General features: G+C 41.5%; 1 protein-coding gene across 3 annotated transcripts; it reads left to right on the top strand.

The window, feature by feature from the left end:
• The first annotated feature begins 2366 nt into the window (after window positions 1–2366).
• KRR1 (KRR1 small subunit processome component homolog) lies at window positions 2367–17785 on the top strand. Of its 3 annotated transcripts, XM_036300369.1 has the most exons (11): window positions 2368–2513; window positions 6730–6902; window positions 8453–8587; window positions 8814–8939; window positions 9035–9118; window positions 10151–10207; window positions 12262–12432; window positions 14574–14651; window positions 14760–14853; window positions 15927–16065; window positions 17594–17785. In XM_036300369.1, exons 1-11 carry the CDS (start codon window positions 2429–2431, stop codon window positions 17595–17597), a joined length of 1146 nt encoding a protein of 381 aa, XP_036156262.1. In that variant the 5' UTR covers window positions 2368–2428; the 3' UTR covers window positions 17598–17785. The 3 variants fall into 3 exon arrangements, with proteins under 3 accessions (XP_036156263.1, XP_036156262.1, XP_036156261.1); XM_036300368.1 differs by lacking the exon at window positions 17594–17785 and having other exon boundaries at window positions 15927–16254; XM_036300370.1 differs by lacking the exons at window positions 9035–9118; window positions 17594–17785 and having other exon boundaries at window positions 2367–2513; window positions 15927–16254.
• Window positions 17786–22945: the final 5160 nt, after the last annotated feature.

The raw sequence follows: 22945 nt of genomic DNA, 5'->3' as shown, positions 1-22945 counted from the left end.
TGTGACCTCCTGGTTCATAGGTCAACATTCAATCACTGAGCCACACCAGCTGGGTTCTCCACATAAATTTAATTAATTCTTATGAATGGTTGCATAATACCTCATGGTTATGAAGGTAACATCAATTTACTTATCTCTAATTGATAGTTAAGTTGTTTTTTATTTTTTGCCACTCTAAATAAATAATAGCTAATACTTATTGACTGTGTTTCATATGCAAAGCACTTTTTTAGCACTTGACATGTAAAAACTCACTGAGTTAAGGTTATTCTCTCCATTGTAGGAAACTGAACAGGAGTGAGTAAGAAATTTGCCCAAGCCTATACAGCCAGTGGGCACTAAACTAGTCAGTGTGTCTCTAAAGAACCATTCACTGAACTACTTCTATACAAGACAATAATCAACACAATTGTACATATTTCCTAATGAAATGGTGCTTTATTTCTAGTTGACAATTTCCCCAGAGGGAAATTATTGTGGAAGAATATGTATATATTTTATATTGATAGATTGCTTTGCAAGAAGGCAGTAACAGTTTACATTTCTATCAGTCTGTATAAGACTGCTCTCTCCTCCAGCAGAATATTATTTAAAATATTTTTTATTTCTTTTTTGCCAATCTGGTGGCTGAAAAGTGATATCTATATGCTTCTCTGACAGTAATAAGATTAAGTGTAGCCCTAACCGGTTTGGCTCAGCAGATAGAGCGTTGGCCTGCAGACTGAAGGGTCCCAGGTTCGATTCCGGTCAAGGGCATGTACCCCGGTTGTGGGCACATCCCCAGTAGGGGGCGTGCAAGAGACAGCTGAATTGATGTTTCTTTCTCATCGATGTTTCTCTCTATCCCTCTACCTCTCCCTTCCTCTCTGTAAAAAATCAATAAAATATATGTTTTTAAAAAAAGATTAAGTGTAATATGTTTATTAGCCATTGTATTTACTCTACTACAAATTGCTGTATTAGTTAGGGTTCTCCAAAGTATTTATATAATAGTCATGTGATTACGGAGGCCTGAAAGTCCAAAATCTTTAGGGTGGGCCAGCAGGCTGAAGACACAGAGAAGGGTTGCTGATGCAGCTCAAGTCCAAAAGCAATGAGGCTGAAAATCCAGCCCTCCTTGCACAGAGCCACTAGTGGTCAGACTGCCTAGACTTGAAGTCTAAGTCACTATTATTTAAGTTCACTGAGTTCCTTAAATAGGGTAATAAAAACCTGCTTCCGAGGTCTTCTGGGAATATTGAAGGATTGCGTCTCACTTTATAACTTTCACCTGTTATTTGTTCTGTTACAGGGATTTGTCAACTTTTTTTTAGCAGATTATAAGAATATAGAGATGAAATCATTGCCTGTCATTTATAAGACACATAGGCTAACAGCAAAAATCTTAATCTAATCTTGGGATCTTCTATCCCTAAGTAACCATCTCTCTTCTACATGTACCTCATGAGAATCCTTTCTAGAAGATACACAAGGGTAGATTTCAGATCATTGTTTCCCATGTCACTGATGTGAGGAATTCAACCTATCAAACTTCCTCTATTCTGCAGAAAAAATTTTAAATAGCAAGCAAAAACAATCATCAAAACAAGTTATCTTTAGCGAGTCAAAGAACTTTTAGATTCCTAGAAGTGTAAGGTTTGTAGTAGTGGTGAACCTCACACCATGAAGTCATCTAATATGCAGTGTTGGGGTGGCCTGGAGTCAGTCATTTTGGGAAGTCTTAGGCTATGTGAAATATTTCAGAAGTAATGCTTAATTGCTATCCTTCTGGCTTAGAAAGAGAAATACCAAGAACCTAGAAAATCACCATCCAAAACAAGAGCTTTGGAAACTAATCTTCCAAAAAAATCATAAATCTTGTGGGGGGGTTTTAAACTTTGGTTTTCTCAATGTATACCTTTGGTTTTAAGGATTAGAAACAATACACAAAACGTACCTTGCACAAAGAAATCTCACAGTAAATGGTAGCTATTACTGTCACCTCCTGCCACTGAGAACCATACTTCTCATATTAGTACCTTCTCCCAACGTCTACCACATATTTGACTATCATATAAATATTTACCAAAGGAGTGACTTTAATGATAGGTTGCACTTTGCGGCCAAACCCTAGAGTGGGTGAGCCCGGGTTAGACTCTGAAGCCATGGGAAAATTACAGACAAGACCGTTTCCAACTTGCCTACAGAGCTAAACTACAATTCCCAGCATGCAGTCAAACTCCGTGGTTGCACTGCATCCTGGGAAGAAGCCCGGAGCTACGTGAAAGAAGCGTTGTAGTTGACACAAATCCGCGGGTTCTAGCGTTGGCACGCACAGAGACTGCGCAGATCTCCTCATCTGGGTTCTGCGGAACTCTGAGTACAGGGATCTTAGCCGGAAGGATTAAAGAACCGTTCCACTTCCGGAAGTAACGGGAGCGTTTCGAACATGGCGACCTCCCAAGCGAACGGGCTAGCCCCGGCGGCTGGGAAGAGTGAATTTCGTAACCAGAAGCAGAAGCAGGAGAACCGAGGTAAGATGGTGTGAGCACCGAAGCCCGGGTGTGGAGGTTCAGTTGCGATCGTGTGACGCCGCCTCGAGTCTGTTCTCTGAAGTTGAGTGCCTATAAGAGCTGCTTTTTAGGGGTATTGGCCGGGCCTGCGGAACCGTCTGGCGGATATGGTGTCGGTCACGTGTTCCCAATAATCACTTTTGCTAAAGGCTCCCAGAACGCAGGTCCTGCGGACTTCGTTTTCCGTGAAGTGATCATCATTAAGACACTTTGGAGGGCGTCGCAGAGCCCTTGACTTGCGGCGCTGGGCGGAAGTCGCTGACAGATGAGGGATGCGGTGGGAGAAGGAGGTTATTATTTACTTGAGTGGACGCTGGTAATAAGGGGTGAGACAGAGTGATGAGGAGGAGATGTCTGGCTGTCCTGAATGCTAGTGTGTGAGCTCCTCAAGAAATTTTGCATCATTTATTATTATTATCAAATTGTTAAAATATTAGACGACACGGCTCCTCCCCTTTAGACTGCCCTGCTTTTAAATTGCCGTCTTGTTTTATTCTGGTTCTATCCATTTTCGTCAGTATGAATGCCAGGAAGAGAGGCTAGAGAAATAGCCCAGGACCTCAGAAACCATTCTTATGGGAAGTGTTAAAAACCGTGAACTCTCATTCTGAAGGCATTAGAAAGGTATAAACGGCGTTTTGTTTTGTTTTTTTTATTATGAGTGTACATAGTGGAGTATGGTACATGTACAGCTTAAAGCCAGCACGTGAGAAAGGAGCGCTCAGACCGTTGAGCAGAACAAAACGTTGTGAGACCCGAAAAGCCCCCTGCAAGCTCCTCTCAGAACACACCCTTTTTCTTTGAGACATGAAGTAACTGTTCTAAATCGTGTTGATCATTCTGTGCTTTTTCTTCATAGTCTTTCCCAACCATGCTCAAAGCGATGTACTGTTGCCTACATTTTAATTTTATGTGACTGGGAGAGCACTGTGGGCGTGGTTCTGTGTCCTGCATCTTAGGCTTAACTTTGTTTTTGTTATTTAATCAGGACAATACTTGAAGCTGTATGTTTCCCTCCTGCTGTGATGTTCACTTGTATGAATGTACGCTCATTTATATTTCGCCCTAGCTGGTTTTGCTCAGTGGATAGAGCGTCAACCTATAGACTGAAGGCTCCCTGGTTCGATTCCAGTCAAGGGCACATGCCTGGATTGCAGGCTCAATCCTCAATAGGGGGCTTTGCAGGAGGCAGCCTGTCAGTGATTCTCTCTTATCAATAGATTGATGTTTCTATCTCTCTCTCCCTCTCCCTTCCTCTCTGAAATCAATAAGAAAATATTTTTTAAAATAATTTATATTTTCATTCTCCCATTGATAGACATGTGCATTGTTCCCATTGTGTGCTGTTATGAACAGTGCTGCTATAGACATGTTTGCACACATCTCTAGCTTTACATGTCCAAGAGTTTCTCTAGGTGTGTCCACGGGATTGGAATCCTGGAAGTGTAGGGTCTGCGCAGGTGGTGCTGTTAGAGGCACATCTCACCAGCACCAGAGAGCTGTTCCCGGACAGCTCCCCCTGGGAACAGCCTCCATCCTTGTCTTCTCTTATAAATGAATGTGTACAAGGACCTTGACTGGGTTGTGAAAAGCCAACTTATTAAAACATGCACCTTTGATAAAGAAGCAAAGCAAGCAAACCTATACATCTGGCTTAAGAAGTGCAGACGGGCAGCTAATCTGAAAAGCAAATTGGGTGGGGGTCTCAGGCTGATAGACCCTCCCGTCTATAGGTTTCAAAATTTATTTTTTTTCCCTCACTGTATAGGTTCTTGTAGTCAGTCATTTGGTACTAGTTTCAACTTGTAGTTGCTAAAGATGCCTTTCTTCTTCTTTTTTTTAAATCCTCACCCAAGGATATTTTCCCATTGATATTTAGAGAGAGTGGAAGAGAGGTAGAGAGAGACACATCGATTCATTGCCTCCCACGTGCACCCTGACCAGGGCTGGGGATTGAGCCTGCAACTGAGATAGGTGCCCTTGACCTGAATGGGGCCTGGTAGCCTGCAGTCTGCAGGCCGATGCTCTATCCACTGAGCCAAACCGGCTAGGGCTCAAAATTTCTTTGCTGAACCTATTAGTGCAGATTAATTCTCAAGGTCCCTTTTTACTTTGTTGTGGCCTTCCCAGAATTCATGAGAAGCCCCTGGTAATTTTATAACCTAGAGACTGCTGGCTTTTCTGCCTAGGGAGTAACATTGCCCCCTTTTCCTGTCCCTTTCCCCCCTCCCTTTCTGCATTCCCATTAGGGAGGTTTTTAACCATTTGCTTTCAAGTGTCCTTGGCTGGAGAAGATAATGGCTTGTTATTTAAAAGCTGGCTGCAGCCCTAACCGGTTTGGCTCAGTGGATAGAGCATTGGCCTACGGACTCAAGGGTCCCAGGTTCAATTCCGGTCAAGGGCATGTACGTTGGTTGCGGGCACATCCCCAGTAGGAGGTGTGCAGGAGGCAGCTGATCGATGTTTCTCTCTCATCGATGTTTCTGGCTCTCTATCCCTCTCCCTTCCTCTCTGTAAACAATCAATAAAATATATTATTTTAAAAAAAAAAAAAAAAGCTGGCTGCAAATTGCCCATACTATTTGGTCTTGTAAAACTGAGACTTTCTGTCTCAGTTTCCCCATTCCTCCTGCCCTGGAATCCTGTAACAATGCTAATTCTTTCCCAAAGGGTTTGTCCTAGTTTATACTTCTAGCAGGGGATGAGAGTTCTCTTAGCTCTATATCCACAGTAACTAACACTTGGTATTATCTGAATTATGAATTTCTGTCATCTTGTAAGTATGAAATGGTATCAATTGGTTTTTCTTTTGAACTTTTCTTATTACTAATGAGGTTGCACATCTTTTCGCATGTTTTAAGGCTATTTGTATTTACTTCCTCTGTTGTGAAACTTCTCTGTATTTTTTTTTTTTGCCATTTTTTAAATTCATAGCCATTGAAGTGTTTAAATTGGGAAGGACTTGGTCAGATGTGCATTTTAAATAATGACAATTGTTCATTTCAAGCTTTTATTAAGGATATTGGGAAGTGAACGATATATTAAGATTAGCTAATTCTCTGTGATTTCATCCAGAAACAGCAAAGTATAAGAAGCAGAAAGCAGGTGTACCTCACTGGGGTGGATAACATGGATTATCAAGACCTGCTTCTGCAGAAGAATCTCCTGATAAGATTGTTAAAACAAAGATTCTTGTGCCTCAGCCCAGAGCTTCAGATTCAATAGGTCTGGGGTGGAGGCCAAGAATTACATTTCTTTCTTTCTTTTTTTTTAAATATATTTTTATTGATTTCAGAGAGGAAGGAAGAGAGAGAGAGAGAAACATGAATGATGAGAGAGAATCATTGATTGGCTGCCTCTTGCACGCCCCCCACTGGGGATCAAGCCCACAACCCGAATATGTTCCCTTGGCCGGAATCGAACCTGGGACCCTTCAGTCCACAGGCCAACGCTCTATCCACCGATCCAAACCGGCTAGGGCAAGAATTACATTTCTAACACACTTGCAGCTTATGCTCCTGCTGCAGGCCTATGTAGCATACCTTTGAATAGTACTAATGTAAGTTGTAGCTGTTGGATTTAAGAAGTTCCTGAAATCCAGGACCAAGAGTTTTAAATAAATGCTATGGGAGATAATTTATGGCCCTTCAGAGGCATTTTGTTTTGATGAAAGGAGACCTTTATGTCCCTTAAGCAAATCACTCATCTTTTTGGTCTGAGTGTCTTTTATGAAATGGGAAAAATTATACTGATTCTTCCTACCTTTCATGGTTATCATGAAGGGTATACAGAAATAAGGCTCATGAAAACTCTTTGGAAACCCTATACTAGTGATTATTAACTGAAAGTGTACATCAGAGTATCAACTTTTAAAAATTTTATGTACATACACACATATGCAAATATAGTATATACATATATACACATACTTAGGCTTCACTTCTGTAAAATTTGAAAGGTTGCTTATCTATATATATAAAAGGCTAAAATGCAAAGTGTCCCCTCGGGAGTTCGATCGCTCACTATGATGTGCGCTGACCACCAGGGGACGGCATGGAACAAAGGAAGGCCCCCATCGGCTCCGATTGCCAGCCACACCTAGGGACCCTACTATGCATATAAACGTCCAAAAGTGGGCTAAAATCTGATGTGTGTTTTGTTTTGTTTTTTTCTCTAGATGAATCAGAACTCCTCACTGTTCCTGATGGTTGGAAGGAACCAGCTTTTTCCAAAGAGGACAATCCCAGAGGACTCCTGGAGGAAAGCAGTTTTGCAACTTTGTTCCCAAAATATAGAGAAGCTTACTTGAAAGAGTGCTGGCCGTTGGTTCAAAAAGCCTTGAATGAACATGTATGCATATTTCATATATTTCTTTGAGATTTTGCTCCTGCTTATACCTTGACTTTTAAGTAAATGTATGTGTGCTGGTGAATTTTTTTAAGGTGCCAGCATAATTGACTAATTTGGTTCCTTTGGTATTTTAAACAGCCTACATAAGTTTTATTCTTGTAATACATGTGTTTTTAATTTTGTGAATAATAGATTACTGAAAAAATACACATTCCTTTAAAATTGTAGGGATTTGATGGACTGTCTGAAACTCATCTGTGAACTCCCAAGTTTCAGAATGCCTATTCTGTACTGTGGTGGTTGTCACAAACCTGCACAGTTTGAGCCGGGCATGTTTCTGTCTAATTGCTTAATTTTAATCTTAAATAAAAGATGTGGATGTGCCATCTTTTTCCTATTTGTTGCTGCTACCATGCCCCTCGAGTGGTATATTTGTTTTTGTTTTTCAAATGTGGGTTGAAATCCATTAGTGGATCCAGAAGTCAATTTAGTGGATATAAGGAGTCTTTAAAATATGAATGTGTCACATGTGGTAAGGATGATTTTATGAAACTTTTGATTCATTTTATGTGTATACTAGAGGCCCAGTGCACAAATTCGTGCACCAGTAGGGTTGCTCAGCCTGGCCTGCGGGATAGGGCTGAAACCAGCTCTCCAACATCCCCTGATGGGTCCCAGATTGCAAGAGGGTGCAGGCCAGGCTGAGGGACACATGAGGTTGGCCAGCCAGGGAGGGACCGCGGGAGGGCTCCAGAGCGTGTCTGGCCCATCTTGCTCAGTCCTGATTGGCCGGACCCCAGCAGCAAGCTAACCTACCAGTTGGAGTGTCTGCCCCTTGGTGGTCAGTGCACATCATAGCGAGCAGTTGAGCAACCTTAGCATATCATTAGCATATTACACTTTGATTGGTTGATCAGTTGACCAGACACTTAGCATATTAGGCTTTTATTGTATAGGATATGTATGTATACTAGGTTGTGACATGAAATATATTTCTCAAACTGAGGGACTGCTCTGGACTCATTTGTGCCCATTGAGTATGAGAGTGACTCGGCAAACTGCAAGCAATGTTTCATAGCTGTCTACATCTGAGATTGGTCTCTCTCTCTCTCTCTCTCTCTCTCCTCCCCCCCCTCATAAACTTATACAGACCCAGCCTTATGTTAAATAGTTCTTCACTCGCTATGTTTACATATTCTTCAAAATATGCTCATATGTTAGAAAATAGCATGTGAGTATAAGTTTGGCCTCATTTGGATTGATACATATTTTTTAAACTAGATATTATCTTTATTCCAGTAAGTACAAAGTATTCTAAACCCCAATAAATATAAATGGTTTCAATTGCCTGAGTTTCTATATTCTTTGAAGTATGAAAGTAATCAAGCATTCTTTATATTAACTACCCAGCTTCTTCAAGGAGAGAGTTGATAGAATTTTAGAGAGCGATTAATTCATAGTAATTAATGGTTAGATTAGGATAGGTTATGTAAGTATCTAAACTGAATTCATTTTTAGGCGGCTGCTTGTTTGCTCTTTCCTTTCTGTAGCATGTTAATGCAACCCTGGACCTGATCGAGGGCAGCATGACTGTTTGTACAACAAAGAAGACTTTTGATCCATACATCATCATTAGGGCCAGAGACCTAATAAAACTACTAGCAAGAAGTGTTTCATTTGAACAGGTAAATTTACAGTTACAGAGATTCTGCTTTATTTGTGCCATTAGAGATAACACAGCACTGTATCCACCCACCCGTTCTTCCCTCTTTCCTTCCCTCCCTCCCTCTCGGTGTCTCTTATTCCCTCCCACCCTCCCTCTGTAGAGTTTTCATTATTCTGCTTAGATATCAGTGTAGACTTTGAAAAGAAATGTATTTGTAAAGAATATTTTCTTTATGTTTTCAAAAGGCAGTACGAATTCTTCAGGACGATATTGCATGCGACATCATTAAAATAGGTTCTTTAGTAAGAAATAAAGAAAGATTTGTAAAAAGAAGACAACGGCTTATTGGTCCCAAAGGATCTACATTAAAGGTACTTTTTACCAGTAGAAAACTTGAGTATCTGTTTTTGTCATTAGTTTTTCAGCGTATTTCAACTGAATTTCAACTTACTGTTCTTTGATGTAGGCATTGGAACTCTTAACAAACTGTTACATTATGGTTCAGGGAAACACGGTTTCAGCCATTGGACCTTTTAGTGGCTTAAAAGAGGTGAGACTTAATATCTTAATTTTCAGCAGAGAACAAATTAAATAATGTGGTTATAATATATTGTTTTATGATTATTGTATTGTTTTAGGATGTGCTTTGTTTGATTTTTCCATTAGTAAATATGTTGTACTTCATGGAATTTGAGAGAGTCATTGCTCCTGGACACTAACATATTATGACCAACCTTTGACAGTTATACACATCTCAATTAGGTCTTCACACCATCTCTCCTTCCACTACAAATTTTAAATGGGTGTTTAAGCTCTTAGTCCGTAGCACATATGAGAAACATGACGTAGTTACATGTGCTCAAATATTAGGGAATTGAACAGATGTTATTTGCAGAAACGTATACAGTCGAGGTCAAACTCAAATTTTCCTTTATGATACATTTCTTTTGTTTGCATTTATTTTAACTTGTTATGAGGAAATCTGTTGAGCAGATACTGTTCCAATTGACTCCCTTTGATACTGTTATCTGGATCTGGCTGTGAGGTCTTGCTTCTTCCTTTCCAGGGCCTTTAATAGAACTTTCTTGGACCTCATTCTTAGAAATGATCTACCCTTTTCTCATGGGGCAATAATAACTTAAATACATTGAATACTTTGTAATTCTATAAAGTGTAAATACGTTATTCAGTTCTTAGCACAGACCCTTGAGGTATCTTCATTTCCACATGGCAAATGAGAAAGCTGGAACAGGAAAATTAAGTATCTTTCCAAATAAAGTGGCAGTCCCATTATTTGAGCCCACATTTTCTGACTCTGAATCCATCTCCCCCCTAAATCACTGTTGCAGAGTATTACACTTGTTCAATATGTCGTGTTTTCACAGTACAATTGAGTAACGTCACTGTACCGAGGGTTAACTATTATGAAAGAGCTAGCAGCCACTAAGAGCAATTGAAGGAACTATTCAATTTGGCAGCCATTATCTGGTTTGTAGGATATTTTGCAATATAGTAATTCCTTTCTACCTGGTTCATTAAGATATTTATAAATGACTAATACATTTTTCTTTGCAAATTTCAGGTTCGAAAAGTAGTCCTAGATACTATGAAGAATATTCATCCAATTTATAATATTAAAGTGAGTGTTAATTATATATTCCTGTAACAGTGGTTGTCAAACTTCTTTTAGCTACAGAAAACTTTCTTGAAATTAAATTTTTATAAAAGTTGAATAGACGAAACAGATAAAGTAGAGATATTTTGGGTAAATTAGAGGTAGAATTCAATCCACTCAACTCTACCCCATCCTCAAGTTACTTCCTTAAAAGCTTGGGTCTCTGTAGAGTCCAGTATTGACAGGGACACTAATCTATATATATAAAACCCTAATATGCAAATAGACTAAATAGCAGAACAACCGGTCGCTGTGACATGCACTGACCACCAGGGGGCACACACAACATGGCAAGCATTGGCAGCAGGCGGCAGAGTGCGGAACATGGCAGGCATTGGCCACAGTGGGATGGTGGAGCAAGTGAGCAGGGGGCACCAGACCAAGGTGGGGCGCCTGTCGCTGTCTTTGGGGTGAGCCTCTGGTGGTTACTGAAAATTCTTTGCTCCCATGTGCCACGGTCCTGCAGGCACTTGCACCTGCTGCTGGCGCGGGCCCCACTCGCACCTGCTGCCAACGCCGGAGCCGCCACTTGCACCCACTGCCGGCATCTCTCGGCGCCATCAGCAGGTGCAAGTGGCGGCTGCCAGCCCCAATCGCCCATAGGGCTTCTCCACCTCCCCCTGCTCCTGAGGGGCGATCGAGGCCAGCAGCTGCCACTCGCACCCACTACCAGCCCCATTCGCACTCACTGCCAGCAATGGCCCCACTCATACCCACAGCCAGAGCCACTGCTCACATCTGCCAGTGCCCGGCGCCGGTTCTGATCACTCGGCGCCATCAGTGGGTGTGAGCAGCGGCTGCCGGCCCCATTCGCCCAAGGGCTTCTCCACCTCCCCCTGCTCCTGAAGGGCAATTGGGGCAGCAGCTGCTGCTCATACCTGCTGACAGCACCAGCCCCGCTTGCACCTGCTGCTGGCGCCGGCTCCAATCGCTCCACACTGTCAACCAGCGCCGTCAGTGCATGGGAGCGGCAGTGGTGGTGGGAGCAGGGTTGCGGCAGGAGGGGCCGGGCAGGGGCACAGAGGATGGGCCGAGACCCCTGTGCCCACAGCAGCCTCGCAGCCCACAGTTCGTTTCAAGGTACATGAATTCGTGCACTGGGCCCCTAGTGTATTATATAGTTCTAATACAAGAAAGGCTTCACAGAATTTGTGATAGATTATATCAATCCTGTTTTCTTAGGTTGTGAGCCCATCTTTATATTTAAAGATGTTTTCTTTCAGAATTCTGCCTTTTTCTATTAAATAAAACCTCAGATATTTTAGATTGCATTAAAACTTTTGGGGGAGGAGAGGACTTAATACTCAAATTATTTAGCTTACCCAAAATAGCTCTGCTTTATCTGTTTTGTATGTTAGCCTTTTGAGAGAGATGTTACATCACTGTGTGCACAAAGTTCATGACTGTTCTTGGAAATGTAACCATGCTATAATGAGCTATTTTATTTATGATGAGTATTTGTTGAGCAGTCCAGTTAAATTTGGTGAAGTTAAGTTTAAAAGCCTCTTATTAGATTGGCATGGAAGAACAGTTTTCAGTTACATTGGGACATTAACGATAAAGAGAGCTAGTCATGCATCTAATGCCTGGTTTGCATCTTCCTGTGTTTCAGTGTCTATAAAATTCAAATGGAGTGGAGGAAATGCGAGAATATTGGTTTTGTCCAATCATGAAAAGGCTTGCTTTTCCCCTTGTGATATTTCGGGTGCTACTGAAAGCTTCCTGCTTTCAGGGAACATTATTAAGGATTCTCCCTGCTATTCAGTTGAGTTTTAAGGTTTAAAGAAATAATGGTTGAAAAGCTGGCTTAGTCTCTTTCATCTCAAATTATTTCAATAATTTTGAAATTTCTTTATCTAATTTTCTTATGCTTGGTTAAAAATCAAGATTACATATTCTTTTCTTTATGGAATTAGTTTACTTAGTATAAGAACAGTATTTATGATGTCTTAATTTGACAAATGTATGACATCTGAAATTAACATTTTTTACCTTGTTTGTATATTGCATGACTAAAGACCTTAATGATTAAACGAGAGTTGGCAAAAGATTCTGAATTAAGATCACAAAGTTGGGAAAGATTTTTGCCACAGTTCAAGCACAAAAATGTGAATAAACGCAAGGAACCAAAGAAAAAAACTGTTAAGAAAGAGTATACACCATTCCCACCACCACAACCAGAAAGTCAGGTAAGTATTAAATGTTGAATTTCATTATATGATGGAGAAACTGTTATCAATTTTGTAAGAAACTTTATTGAGGGTATTTTAGGTGGAATTTTGTCAACTGTCTTCTGGTTTCCTTTCCGAAATGTCCTTTCCTATTTTGCCCATTGTTTTCTTTCATGTTCCTTTTTCCTTCTATCATACCTGCCCAGCAAACTCTTAAACTTGGACCAGTCCCAAGACTTCTTTTTCATAATGTGGCTACTACACATAGATGGAAGAAGCCATAACTAAGGATTATATCCATTCTAAATGTATGTTTCCAACCTCAGATAGGTGCTCAGTATTGTCTGGTGGTTCTGTGAATCCTCTTAATTGTCTAGGCACTCTCCCACTCCTAGCAGATGTCATTTAATTTTATTTTACTGAAATATTTTAGACCATCAGGCAAGAACTCTTTCAACTTCCTTTTTTCTCACCTACATTTTCCCATGTGTATCAATTCTTTCTTTACCTACTCTTTTACTTCTTTTTTCATCTATCTGTTGAGGGTTCTTGCTTCATTATTCCCTCCCTTGGAAACTCTTCCCTTTCTGCTAGTTCTTTAGGCTCAGCATGTAAACCCATCCCTTTCTGGGTACTGTCTTCCTCCACAGCCCCGTGTTTGAAGTTTTTCAGTGAAGGTTTGATTAAAGGTCAGAGGGAAGAAAGGAATGATGTTCATCATGGTGAAAAAACAGTGAAAGTGCTGGATCATGAGGTTTCCTCGGGGAAAGGAAGAAAGGGAAGCCAGAAAGAAACTGATAGTTGGGGGGAAGTGGAGTGATCCAGATACTAAACCATGTTCCATAACACCCGCTATACTTCTTTCTTTTTCTTTTAACTTTTTAAAATATATTTTTATTTATTTCAGAGACAAAGGGAGAGGGAGAGAGAGAGAAACATCAATGATGAGAGAATCATTGGCTGCCTCCTGCACGTCCCCTACTGGGAATTGAGCCCACAACCCGGGCATGTGCCCTAACCAGGAATCAAACAATGACCTCTTGATTCATAGGTCAACACTCAACCACTGGGCCACGCTAGCCGGGCCAGCTGCTGTACTTCTTATAGCCCTGTCCTATAGTTAGTAATTGTCTTTCTCCCCTATACCTGTAAACAGTGATTCAATAGTCAGTTGATTTATTCTGCCACTTATTTGCTAAAAACTTATTTAAATGGAGATAATGATAACACCTATCTCAAAGAATTGTTAATGAGAATTAAATGAATTAGTAGTTGTAAAGTGCTTTCATCTATAAAGAATTTAGAACATTGTCTTACATATAATAATGCTATGTACATGCAAGGTAGATAAATTATCAATGTCGACTATATAGTGAATGAATGAGCCATAGCTTTCTCTACTTAGTGTTTTAGTCACCAAATTCTGACAATCTTGCTTTTTATTTTGCATGCCACTACCCTTTATTCCAGGTTTTTATCTCTTCTCTATTCTTCTGTACTTTAAAAAATGCTGCTCGGGCCCGGCCTGAGTGGTTGAATTGGTTGAGTGTGGTCCTCTGCACCGAAAGGTTGTCGGTTCGATTCTCACTCAGAGCCCATACCTGAGTTGTGGGTTTCATCTCCAGTTGGGGAGCGTTTCTCTCTCTCTCTCTCTCTCTCTCTCTCTCTCTCTCTCTCTCTCTCTCTCTCTCTCTCCTCCCATTACTTTCCTCTCTGTATGCATGTCATCTGGTGAGGATTGAGAGGTAAAAATAGCTTACATTAAAAATAAAATCCTGCTTTGGTCTCTTCACTCTTCTCAGAAACTTGAATCGTTTCTAAATCATGTCCCACCTCATTCACCTGACATTCAAGTTTCTTCAACCTTCCTCAAACTATTTTTCCAGTTTCCTATTACACTTTTCTGAATTATTGACCTTCCACCCTCCTTAAAGCAGTCTCTTGTGTATTCCTTGAACACATCACCAGCTTTCCTACCTCCATGCTTTTGTGGACATATTTCCTTCAACTTAGAGTACATTTCCTTCTTTTTTGTCATTCCCTTTATGAATTAATCATAGATTTCTGAGCCTCTATCTTTACCTCGTAACATTCCTTCCTTAGAAAATGACTTTCATCTACATTATTTCTGAAGTAATTGTAAATACTGATTTCAACAGATTGATAAAGAATTGGCTAGTGGTGAATACTTTCTGAAGGCAAGTCAAAAGAAGCGACAGAAAATGGAAGCAATAAAGGTAAGACTGTATTTAGCTCACAACATCAATAACAAAGTTCATAGAAACTTAAATTCTTAATTAGCTATAAATTGTGTTTCACTAATGTATGTTTTATTACTAACATAGGCTAAACAAGCAGAAGCTCTCAGTAAGAGACAAGAGGAAAGAAACAAAGCTTTCATTCCACCTAAAGAAAAGCCAGTTTTGAAACCTAAGGAAGGTAAAGCTTGTTTTCCAATTCTTGGTGTGATATAAAAATCTGTTATCTGAAAAGTAAACCCTAAGAGAATTTACCTAAATGTCAGTGTTAAGTAAGGAAATAACCATATCTGCTGTTAATTCACTTAGCATGTCATTAATCACTAATCCCAGGGACAGGAAACGACTGGGGTAATTGTACTTTGGTAACAGCTATTCCCTGTGTAAGTACCCAGGCTGATAGTCCTCTCCTGGCTCTCGATGTGCTTGGGAAGGACCTTTTGTTTGAAAGATATAAACCAGAGAGTGACTCTTCTGTACAAATAAGAGTAAAGCCTCGAGATCCCTGAGCTCTGCTATCACGCCTTTCAAAAACAGCTCAGCAGAGGTTGTGATTTTCTTCTCTCATGTAATCTATAGCTTACGTTTGATTCCTATATTGTTACCATGGATTTTTCATTATCTTCAGCCAAAGGACACCAACAAAATAATACTAGTCATTCATTGAACTAACATTGGGAAAGCTTTTAAGTTTTTATGTGGTATTAGAGATGATTTTGACTTATAACTTCATGATTAATTAATTAAAATTATGGAAGTTGGAAGGATGACATGTAATATTCTTCATGAAATAGAATTCTAAATTATTTTAACAAGTAAGATGGAAAATTGGCATATTAATAAGTGCTGTAAAGTTCCAAAATGTGGGAAAGAATATAAGTAAAAATAATCTAACTTGAAGTATGATTGAAGGGGTTGGGGGTGGTGAGGAATGTAGTTTTAATATAGTTGAATCCAGTTGAATCCAGTAATTGGTTCACATAGCTAAACTATAATGCCATTTTCACATATATTTTCACTAATGTGTTTTTAAAGTTGTTGTTTTTTTCCCTCTTAAAGAAATTTCTAATTTTCCTTTAGGCTTATGGCAGATGTTTTATATTTTATAACATGACCTTCCAATTATAAAAATATTCTGAAATTATTGTACTAAATACATATATATTTTATGTATTTATACTAAATACATAAATACTTTATATTTTATTTGGTAAAATCTAAAGAATTACACATATTGTGTTTTTATTTGTCTAGCTTCTACTGAAACTAAAATTGACGTGGCTGCCATCAAGGAAAAGGTTAAGAAAGCAAAGAATAAGAAACTGGGAGCTCTCACAGCTGAAGAAGTTAAGCTTAAAATGGAAGTAGATGAAAAGAAAAAGAAGAAAAAAAAGTAATACAAAAAACCCCTGAACCTAGAACTTATTAAGCTATCTCCTTTCATAAAGGACTTTGAGGTACTGGGGCATTAGTTGCCTTATGTGTAGGAAGTAATACTCTGATTACTTTTTTCTGAGTTTGTTTGTTCTTCATAACAATGTTTTTATATATGGCTATTCTTTATAAATATAAATTACTAGAGGCCCGGTGCATGGATTCATGTACTGGTGGGGTCCCTCAGCCTGGCCTGCAGGGATCAGGCTAAAACCAGCAGTCCAACATCCCCCAAGGGATGTAGTAGTGCATGAAGTGGCAGGCGGCTGGGGAGGAGCCCAAACCCAGGTCGGAGCCACATCGCTCCTGCTCATCCCAGCCCTGCTGTTCAGTAGGCTCGCTGCTGCTCCACTGTGGTCTCCACGCACCCGTCCTAGGGTGATACCGGCGTGCCCATGACGGAGAAGCGGCCACAGGCTCGCACCCAGTCAGTCCCAATCCTGGACCCGGTCTGGATGGGGGGCAGGGTAGGGGGGGCGTGCAGGGGGAGTGTCTGTGGGAGAGGCTCGCGTGAGCTCACCATCTGGTGCCCGTCAGTCAGCTGAGGAGCACTCCTGCTGTGGGAGTGCACTGACTACCAGGGGCAGCTCCTGCATTGAGCATCTTCCCCCTGGTGGTCAGTGCACATCATAGCTACTGGTCAGACAGACTAGACTTTTCTATATATAGATTATATTATCCATGTTTTTTTGAAAAATTTTATACTAGAGAGTTGTATATATGTCTTAGTATACATTGCACCTAATCTGTTCCAGGCAGTTTTGGTCTAGCATGGTTTTAAGAGTAATTCTTTAGGTTGTTTATAGAGATTTTGGGAATTTGGCTATTGTAATTATTCATCAAATCGAATATCTTGACACCATTGGTTAGTTTTTATATACAGGGTTGGGCAAAAATAGGTTACAGTTGTGAGTACACAAAACACAATTGTTTTTTTTAAATATATTTTTATTGATTTCAGAGAAGAAGGGAGAGGGAGAGAGAGATAGAAACAGCAATGATGAGAGAGAATCATGCCTCCTGCATGCCCTCTATGGGGATAGAGCCTGCAACCTAGGCATGTGTGCCCTGACAGGGAGTCGAACCATGACCTCCTGGTTCACAAGTCAACACTCAACCACTGAGCCGCACCGGCTGAGCTTTTTAACTTTTCTTGACAATTATATCTGCGAAATTAAGAATGTGATGTGTACCCTGGCCGCTGTGGCTCGGTTGGTTGAGCATCGTCCCATGCACTGAAAGGTCTCAGGTTTGATTCCAGGTCAGGGCACATACTTAGGTTGTGGGTTTGGTCCCCAGTTGAGGTGCATGCAGGAAGCAACCAATCAATGTTTCTTTCTTACATCAATGTTTATCTTTCCCTTTCCCTTACTCTCCAAAATCAATTTTTTATAAAAAGAATATGATGTGCTATTTATATTGTTTTCTGCATATATATTTTTTAAATATTCAACTTGAATATTGAAACAAGTGTATCCATGTACTAGGTAAAATCATCTTGTGTACCATCCAGTATGCCAAGCACATTTTGCAAAACTGTCTTGAAATGGCCCCCATCAGTATTTATTGAGCCTACCAACAGTATCTAGAAGACCACAAAGGAATTTTTTCCTCCAGTATTTGCCATGATTTGTTCATAAATAGAATCTGTTGAATAAAATCTTTCCTTTTAACCTTTACACCCCATGTAAGGTAGCATGTATTTTCCCTTTATCTCTCTTAAGAGCCCAGGGTTTTCTATTATTAGACTGCAAGCCTCAGTTTTCTGAACTTTATTCCACAAGATTAGAGACCATTTGAAGTTGGATCCATATCAAAAGCTAAAACTCCAGCAAGTTTCTTGTTGTTATCATTGTATTGTTACTAAAAGGAAGGGTTTTTTTATTATTATTTTGGTTTTGGTTTCTAGGAAACATGCACTCTATTAGTGTTTATTTGCCAGCCAGAATAGGTACCTTGGCTAAAAGCTGAATTAAATAGGCATAATTTCTACTTGCTTGGAATTTAGAGTCTAGTGAGAAAGACAGACACTAACCAATGGCAACAATTAAAAACCCTACCAAAGCACCAAGAATAAACTCAAGATTTGGGAGGACAAATTTGGGGATAGTAGAAAATATTTATTGAGTGCTACTGTATGCCAGGTCCATATTCTAAATATATACATATATTTTGTTTTTGTTTTTCTTTAAATTGTTTCACCAAACCTGTGAAGAGGCCTATCATCTATATTTTATTATTGAGGAAACTAGAGGCCCAGTGCACGAATTCATGCATGGGTGGGGTCCCTCTGGATGGCCTGCAGGGATAGGGCCAAAACCCACAGTCCAACGCCGTCTGCAGCTCCTACCTGCCACTCTTGCTCATCCCGGCCCCACTGTGCCTGCCGCGGGCTTGCACCCAATCAGTCCCAATCAGGAGAGGCTCGCGCTGCCACACCAGCGCTCACCATCCATGAGCCCTGCATCTGGCGCCATCCCAAGGGGATTGGCCTGCGGGATGGGGCTGAAACAGGCTCTCTGACATCATCTGAGGGGTCCTGGATTGCGAGAGGGCACAGGCCAGGCTGAAGGACCCCACCAGTGTTCAATCGGGCCAGGGAGGGACCACGGGAGGACTTCAGGACATGTCTGGCCCATCTCTCTCAGTCCCGATTGGCCAGACCCCAGCAGCAACGTAACCTACCAGTTGGAGCATCTGCCCCCTGGTGATCAGTGCATGTCATAGCAAGCAGTTGAGCAGCCTTAGCATATCATTAGCATATTACACTTTGGTTGTTCTGCCGTTTGGTCCATTTGCATATTACCTTTTTATTATGTAGGACTAGAGGCCTGGCGCACAAAAATTTGTGCACTCAGGGGGTCCCTCAGCTTAGCCTGTGCCCTCTCGCAATCTGGGACCTCTCAGGGGATGTCCACCTGCTGGCTTAGGCCCACTCCCCAGGAGGTCAGGCCTAAGCTGGCAGTCAGACATCCCTCTGGCAGCTGGGGAGCCCTCAGGGGATGTTCACTTGCCAGTGGGGAGCAGGCATAAGCTGCAGTTGGACATCCTTAGCGCTGCTGATGAGGTGGGAGAGGCTCCCACCACCACCGCTGTACTGGCAGCCTGGCTTGTGGCTGAGCAGAGCCCCCCCTGTGGGAGCATACTGGCCACCAGGGGGCAGCTTTTGCATTGAGCGTCTGCCCCCTGGTGATCTGTGTGGCACAGTGACCAGTCATTCCCAGTCATTCTGCTGTTAGGGTAAATTTGCATATTACCCTTTTATTATATATGATAGAGGTCTGGTGCACGGGTGGGGGCCGGCTGGTTTGCCCTGAAGGGTGTCCCGGATCAGGGTGGGGGTCCCACAGGGGTGCCTGGCCAGCCTGGGTGAGGGGCTGATGGCTGTTTGCAGGCTGGCCAAGCCCCCCAGCAGGGATCCTCACCCCATGGGGGTGTGGTCAGCCTGGGTGAGGGGCTGAGGGCCGTTTTCAGGCTGCCCACAGCCCCTTCAGGGTCGGGGCGGGGGGTTCCCGCTGGGGTGCCCGGCCAGCCTGGGTGAGGGGCTGATGGCCGTTTTCAGGTTGGCCACACCCCCCGGCGACCCAATTGAAACTTTGTAGCCTTGAGCGGAGCCCAGGGCCGGCCAGGGCAAGCGGGAAGCTTGGCTTCCTCCATCACCGGGGTCAATCCAAGCCTCCTGCTCACTCCAGCTCAGTGGCCGCCACCATCTTAGTTGGGTTAATTTGCATACTCGATCCTGATTGGCTGGTGGGTGTAGTGGGATGATGGAGTGATGGTTAATTTGCATGTTTCTCTTTTATTATTGTAGATAGTCATTTGGGACATGTTTCTCCTTATTTTGACAGCCTCCCTGTGTTTGTGTCTATGTATTGGGTAGAGCTGCTATATCTCCCAGTCATGGTAGTGTGTCCTTATGTAGTAGGTGTCCTGTGGGGTATATGTCACGTCTTCACTCTCAGGTGATGGTCTAGGCACCTAAAATATTCCAGAACCAAGGTGTGGACTCTGCTCTCAGATGGCTGAGCAGTGATGAAATTATTGTACAGAGAGGAGACCTGCTTTAGGCAGGGTCCCAAGTAATTAAAATCATAACCTTATCTCTCTTCCACAACAATCATAACCTCTTTTCCCTTTTCTGACCCTCATGCTTTTTGAGGATATCAAGGATTAATTCACATTCCCCAGGGCAAAGCAAACTCAGTGCTTAGAGAGTAGACTGTATGGACCCAGCCTTGGCTGTGCTGAAAAGATCTCCCACTTGCCCTGGCTTGTTTTGCTCAGTGGATAGAGCGTCAGCCTGCAGACTGAAGGGTCCCAGGTTTGATTCCAGTCAGGGGCATATGCCCGGGTTGCGGGCTTGATCCCCAGTAGAGGACATGCAGGAGGCAGCCGATCAATAATTCTCTCTCATTGATGTTTCTATCTCTCTCTTCCTCTCCCTTCCTCTCTGAAATCAATAAAAATATATTAAAAAAAGAAAAGATCTCCCACTTGGACAGACTTCCACAAAGATCTGGTCATCGTGTCATTCATTGTGTCTCTTCAAGTTTTAAGTGACATTTTCACAATCTTATGAGTGGGTCACTTGCTACTCAAAGATTCCTATCACAAAGATGTGGACACATGATGGACAGTTATCTCTAATTCGTTACACAGAGGGTCAATATTGTTTTGCCCAGAAGATTATTCATGACTGTTGAGATAGTGAAAAAGACAGATGATCAAGGACAAGGGTTGAACACATTATTTTTCATGTCTGTTTTACTCACAAGGGACATTTTTGGCCCAATGGTTCAACCTATATTTGGTACTGGTGGTAGATTCTCATTAGCTTCCAAATGAAATAAATGAAGAAAAGCAAGTAAATATTTCCTCAAGAAATCTTACATTGCCCTTGCCGGATAGCTCAGTTGGTTAGAGTGGTCCCAATTCTCCAAGTTTGGGGGTCTGTCTGATCCCGGATCAGGTTATATATAAGAATCAAGCATCAATAAGTGGAACAATAAACTGATGTGTCTCTCTCCCCATCTCAAATCAATAAATAAAAATTAAAAATATAAAAAATAAATCTTCTGATATCAGAAAACGTTATAAAGAAAGCCCCCTAGCCCTAACCGGTTTGGCTCAGTGGATAAAGCGCCAGCCTGCAGACTGAAGGGTCCCAGGTTCGATTCTGGTCAAGGGCATGTACCTTGGTTGTGGGCACATCCCCAGTAGGAGGTATGCAGGAGGCAGCTGATCGATGCTTCTGTCTCATCGATGTTTCTAACTCTCTATCCCTCTCCCTTCCTCTCTGTAAAAAAAATCAATAAAATATATATTTTTTTAAAAAAGAAAGCCACCTAGTAAAGAAACCTTTGAGGCCATGCAGTGTTATTGTTCCAAGCAGACACGCACTGACCCCTGGTGGCTTAGTGAGAAATGACATGAGTGATGCAGGGCTCACTCATGGTTCTGTTAATAATAGAGGCAAACACAAAACTGACACATCTTTTCAGGCTTGCTTTTAGATCAAATTACATTCTGTAAGATTTAATGTTTATAGGGGTACATTCCAATGCAAGTTATTTTCTTGGCATTTCTCACCATAGAAAGCATAAGACAGTTGTTGAGTGCAGTATTTCAGGGATTATTTTATGGGCACCTGAGTCATGCCCAGGGTCCCACCACAACAAATAGAAAAAGAAAGTGTTGGAAATAACTTGTCTACCTCAATACTCTGTGTGCTTGCTTTGAAAAAAAAAAAAATATATATATATATATATACACACACACACACACACACACCTAAGTGACCAAATGACCGGTCTACTTGTTGCTGTGATGCACACTGACCACCAGGGGACAGATGCTCAATGCACAGGATTAGGCTCCCTCCTGTCTGGATAGGGCCTGCAGGGATCAGGCCAAAATCAGCTATCCGACATCCTCCAAGGGGTCCCGGATTGCAAGAGGGCACAGGCCAGGCAGAGGGACCCCACAGGTGCATGAATCCATGCACCGGGCCTCTAGTATTAGTATAACCAAAACATAATTACAAAATCCTCCTGATCATACCAACAGGACAATATTTTTAATTGGAAGATTACAACTCAACATATCTCTAATGCCATCTAAATTCATAGTTTTTTTAAAAATGGGATTACCCTATATTCCTAGTCTGTTTTTCACTTTACATTAGCAATTATGCCATCCTTATTATTTTTTCCAAAATAAATGTTTCATTGCTGCATAGTATTTATTCTAAAATCTTGTACCTGAGTGACCTGCTTCTATGTTTCCTGCTGCCATCTTCCACCAGATCCCCTTTTTCTTTTTTTTTTAATTGTTTTAAATTTTTTTTTTTATTTTAGAGAGGAAGGGAGAGGGGGAGAGAGAAACATCAATAATGAGAGAGAATCATTGATTGGCTGCCTCCATGCTCTACACTGGGGATCAAGCCCACAACCCGGGCATGTGCCCTGACCAGGAATCTAACCCTGACCTCCTGGTTCATAGGTCGATGCTCAACCACTGCGTCACACCAGCCAAGCCCAGATCTCCTTTTTTCTTTGAACATGGACTTAACCAACAGCCATCCAATCATTTTCTCCCAGGATGTCAGGCACTTCACACCATGTTTTATTGTTTTCATTTAATGTGGAGCTTCTCTAAGGAAAAATGCTCAGTCAAATTGCATTTCAGCCCTTGCTACTGTTCTTGGCATATGGTGAATACTCATTACTGATTTAGAAAATATTATGAATCTGAATGAGTTACTCACTGTGGCAGAGAACTTGAGCTATCCACGAAATCCATTTTTCTCTTTTGAGGAAGTACAGCTGAACTGCCTCTCT

This window comes from Myotis myotis, unplaced genomic scaffold (genome assembly GCF_014108235.1).
Source record: "Myotis myotis isolate mMyoMyo1 unplaced genomic scaffold, mMyoMyo1.p scaffold_m19_p_3, whole genome shotgun sequence".
NCBI lineage: Eukaryota > Metazoa > Chordata > Mammalia > Chiroptera > Vespertilionidae > Myotis > Myotis myotis.
Note: the sequence above shows the minus strand (reverse complement) of the source record. Positions and strands in the feature narration are given on the sequence as shown.

What these genes read in the sequence shown, in the direction of transcription:
- KRR1 (XM_036300369.1), top strand. Translation starts at nt 2,429, where the DNA reads ATGGCGACCTCCCAAGCGAACGGGCTAGCCCCGGCGGCTGGGAAGAGT. An exon ending in CCAAAGGATCTACATTAAAG is followed by an intron (nt 8,940 to 9,034) that starts GTACTTTTTACC and finishes TCTTTGATGTAG; the next exon opens with GCATTGGAACTCTTAACAAA. An exon ending in ATCCAATTTATAATATTAAA is followed by an intron (nt 10,208 to 12,261) that starts GTGAGTGTTAAT and finishes GCATGACTAAAG; the next exon opens with ACCTTAATGATTAAACGAGA.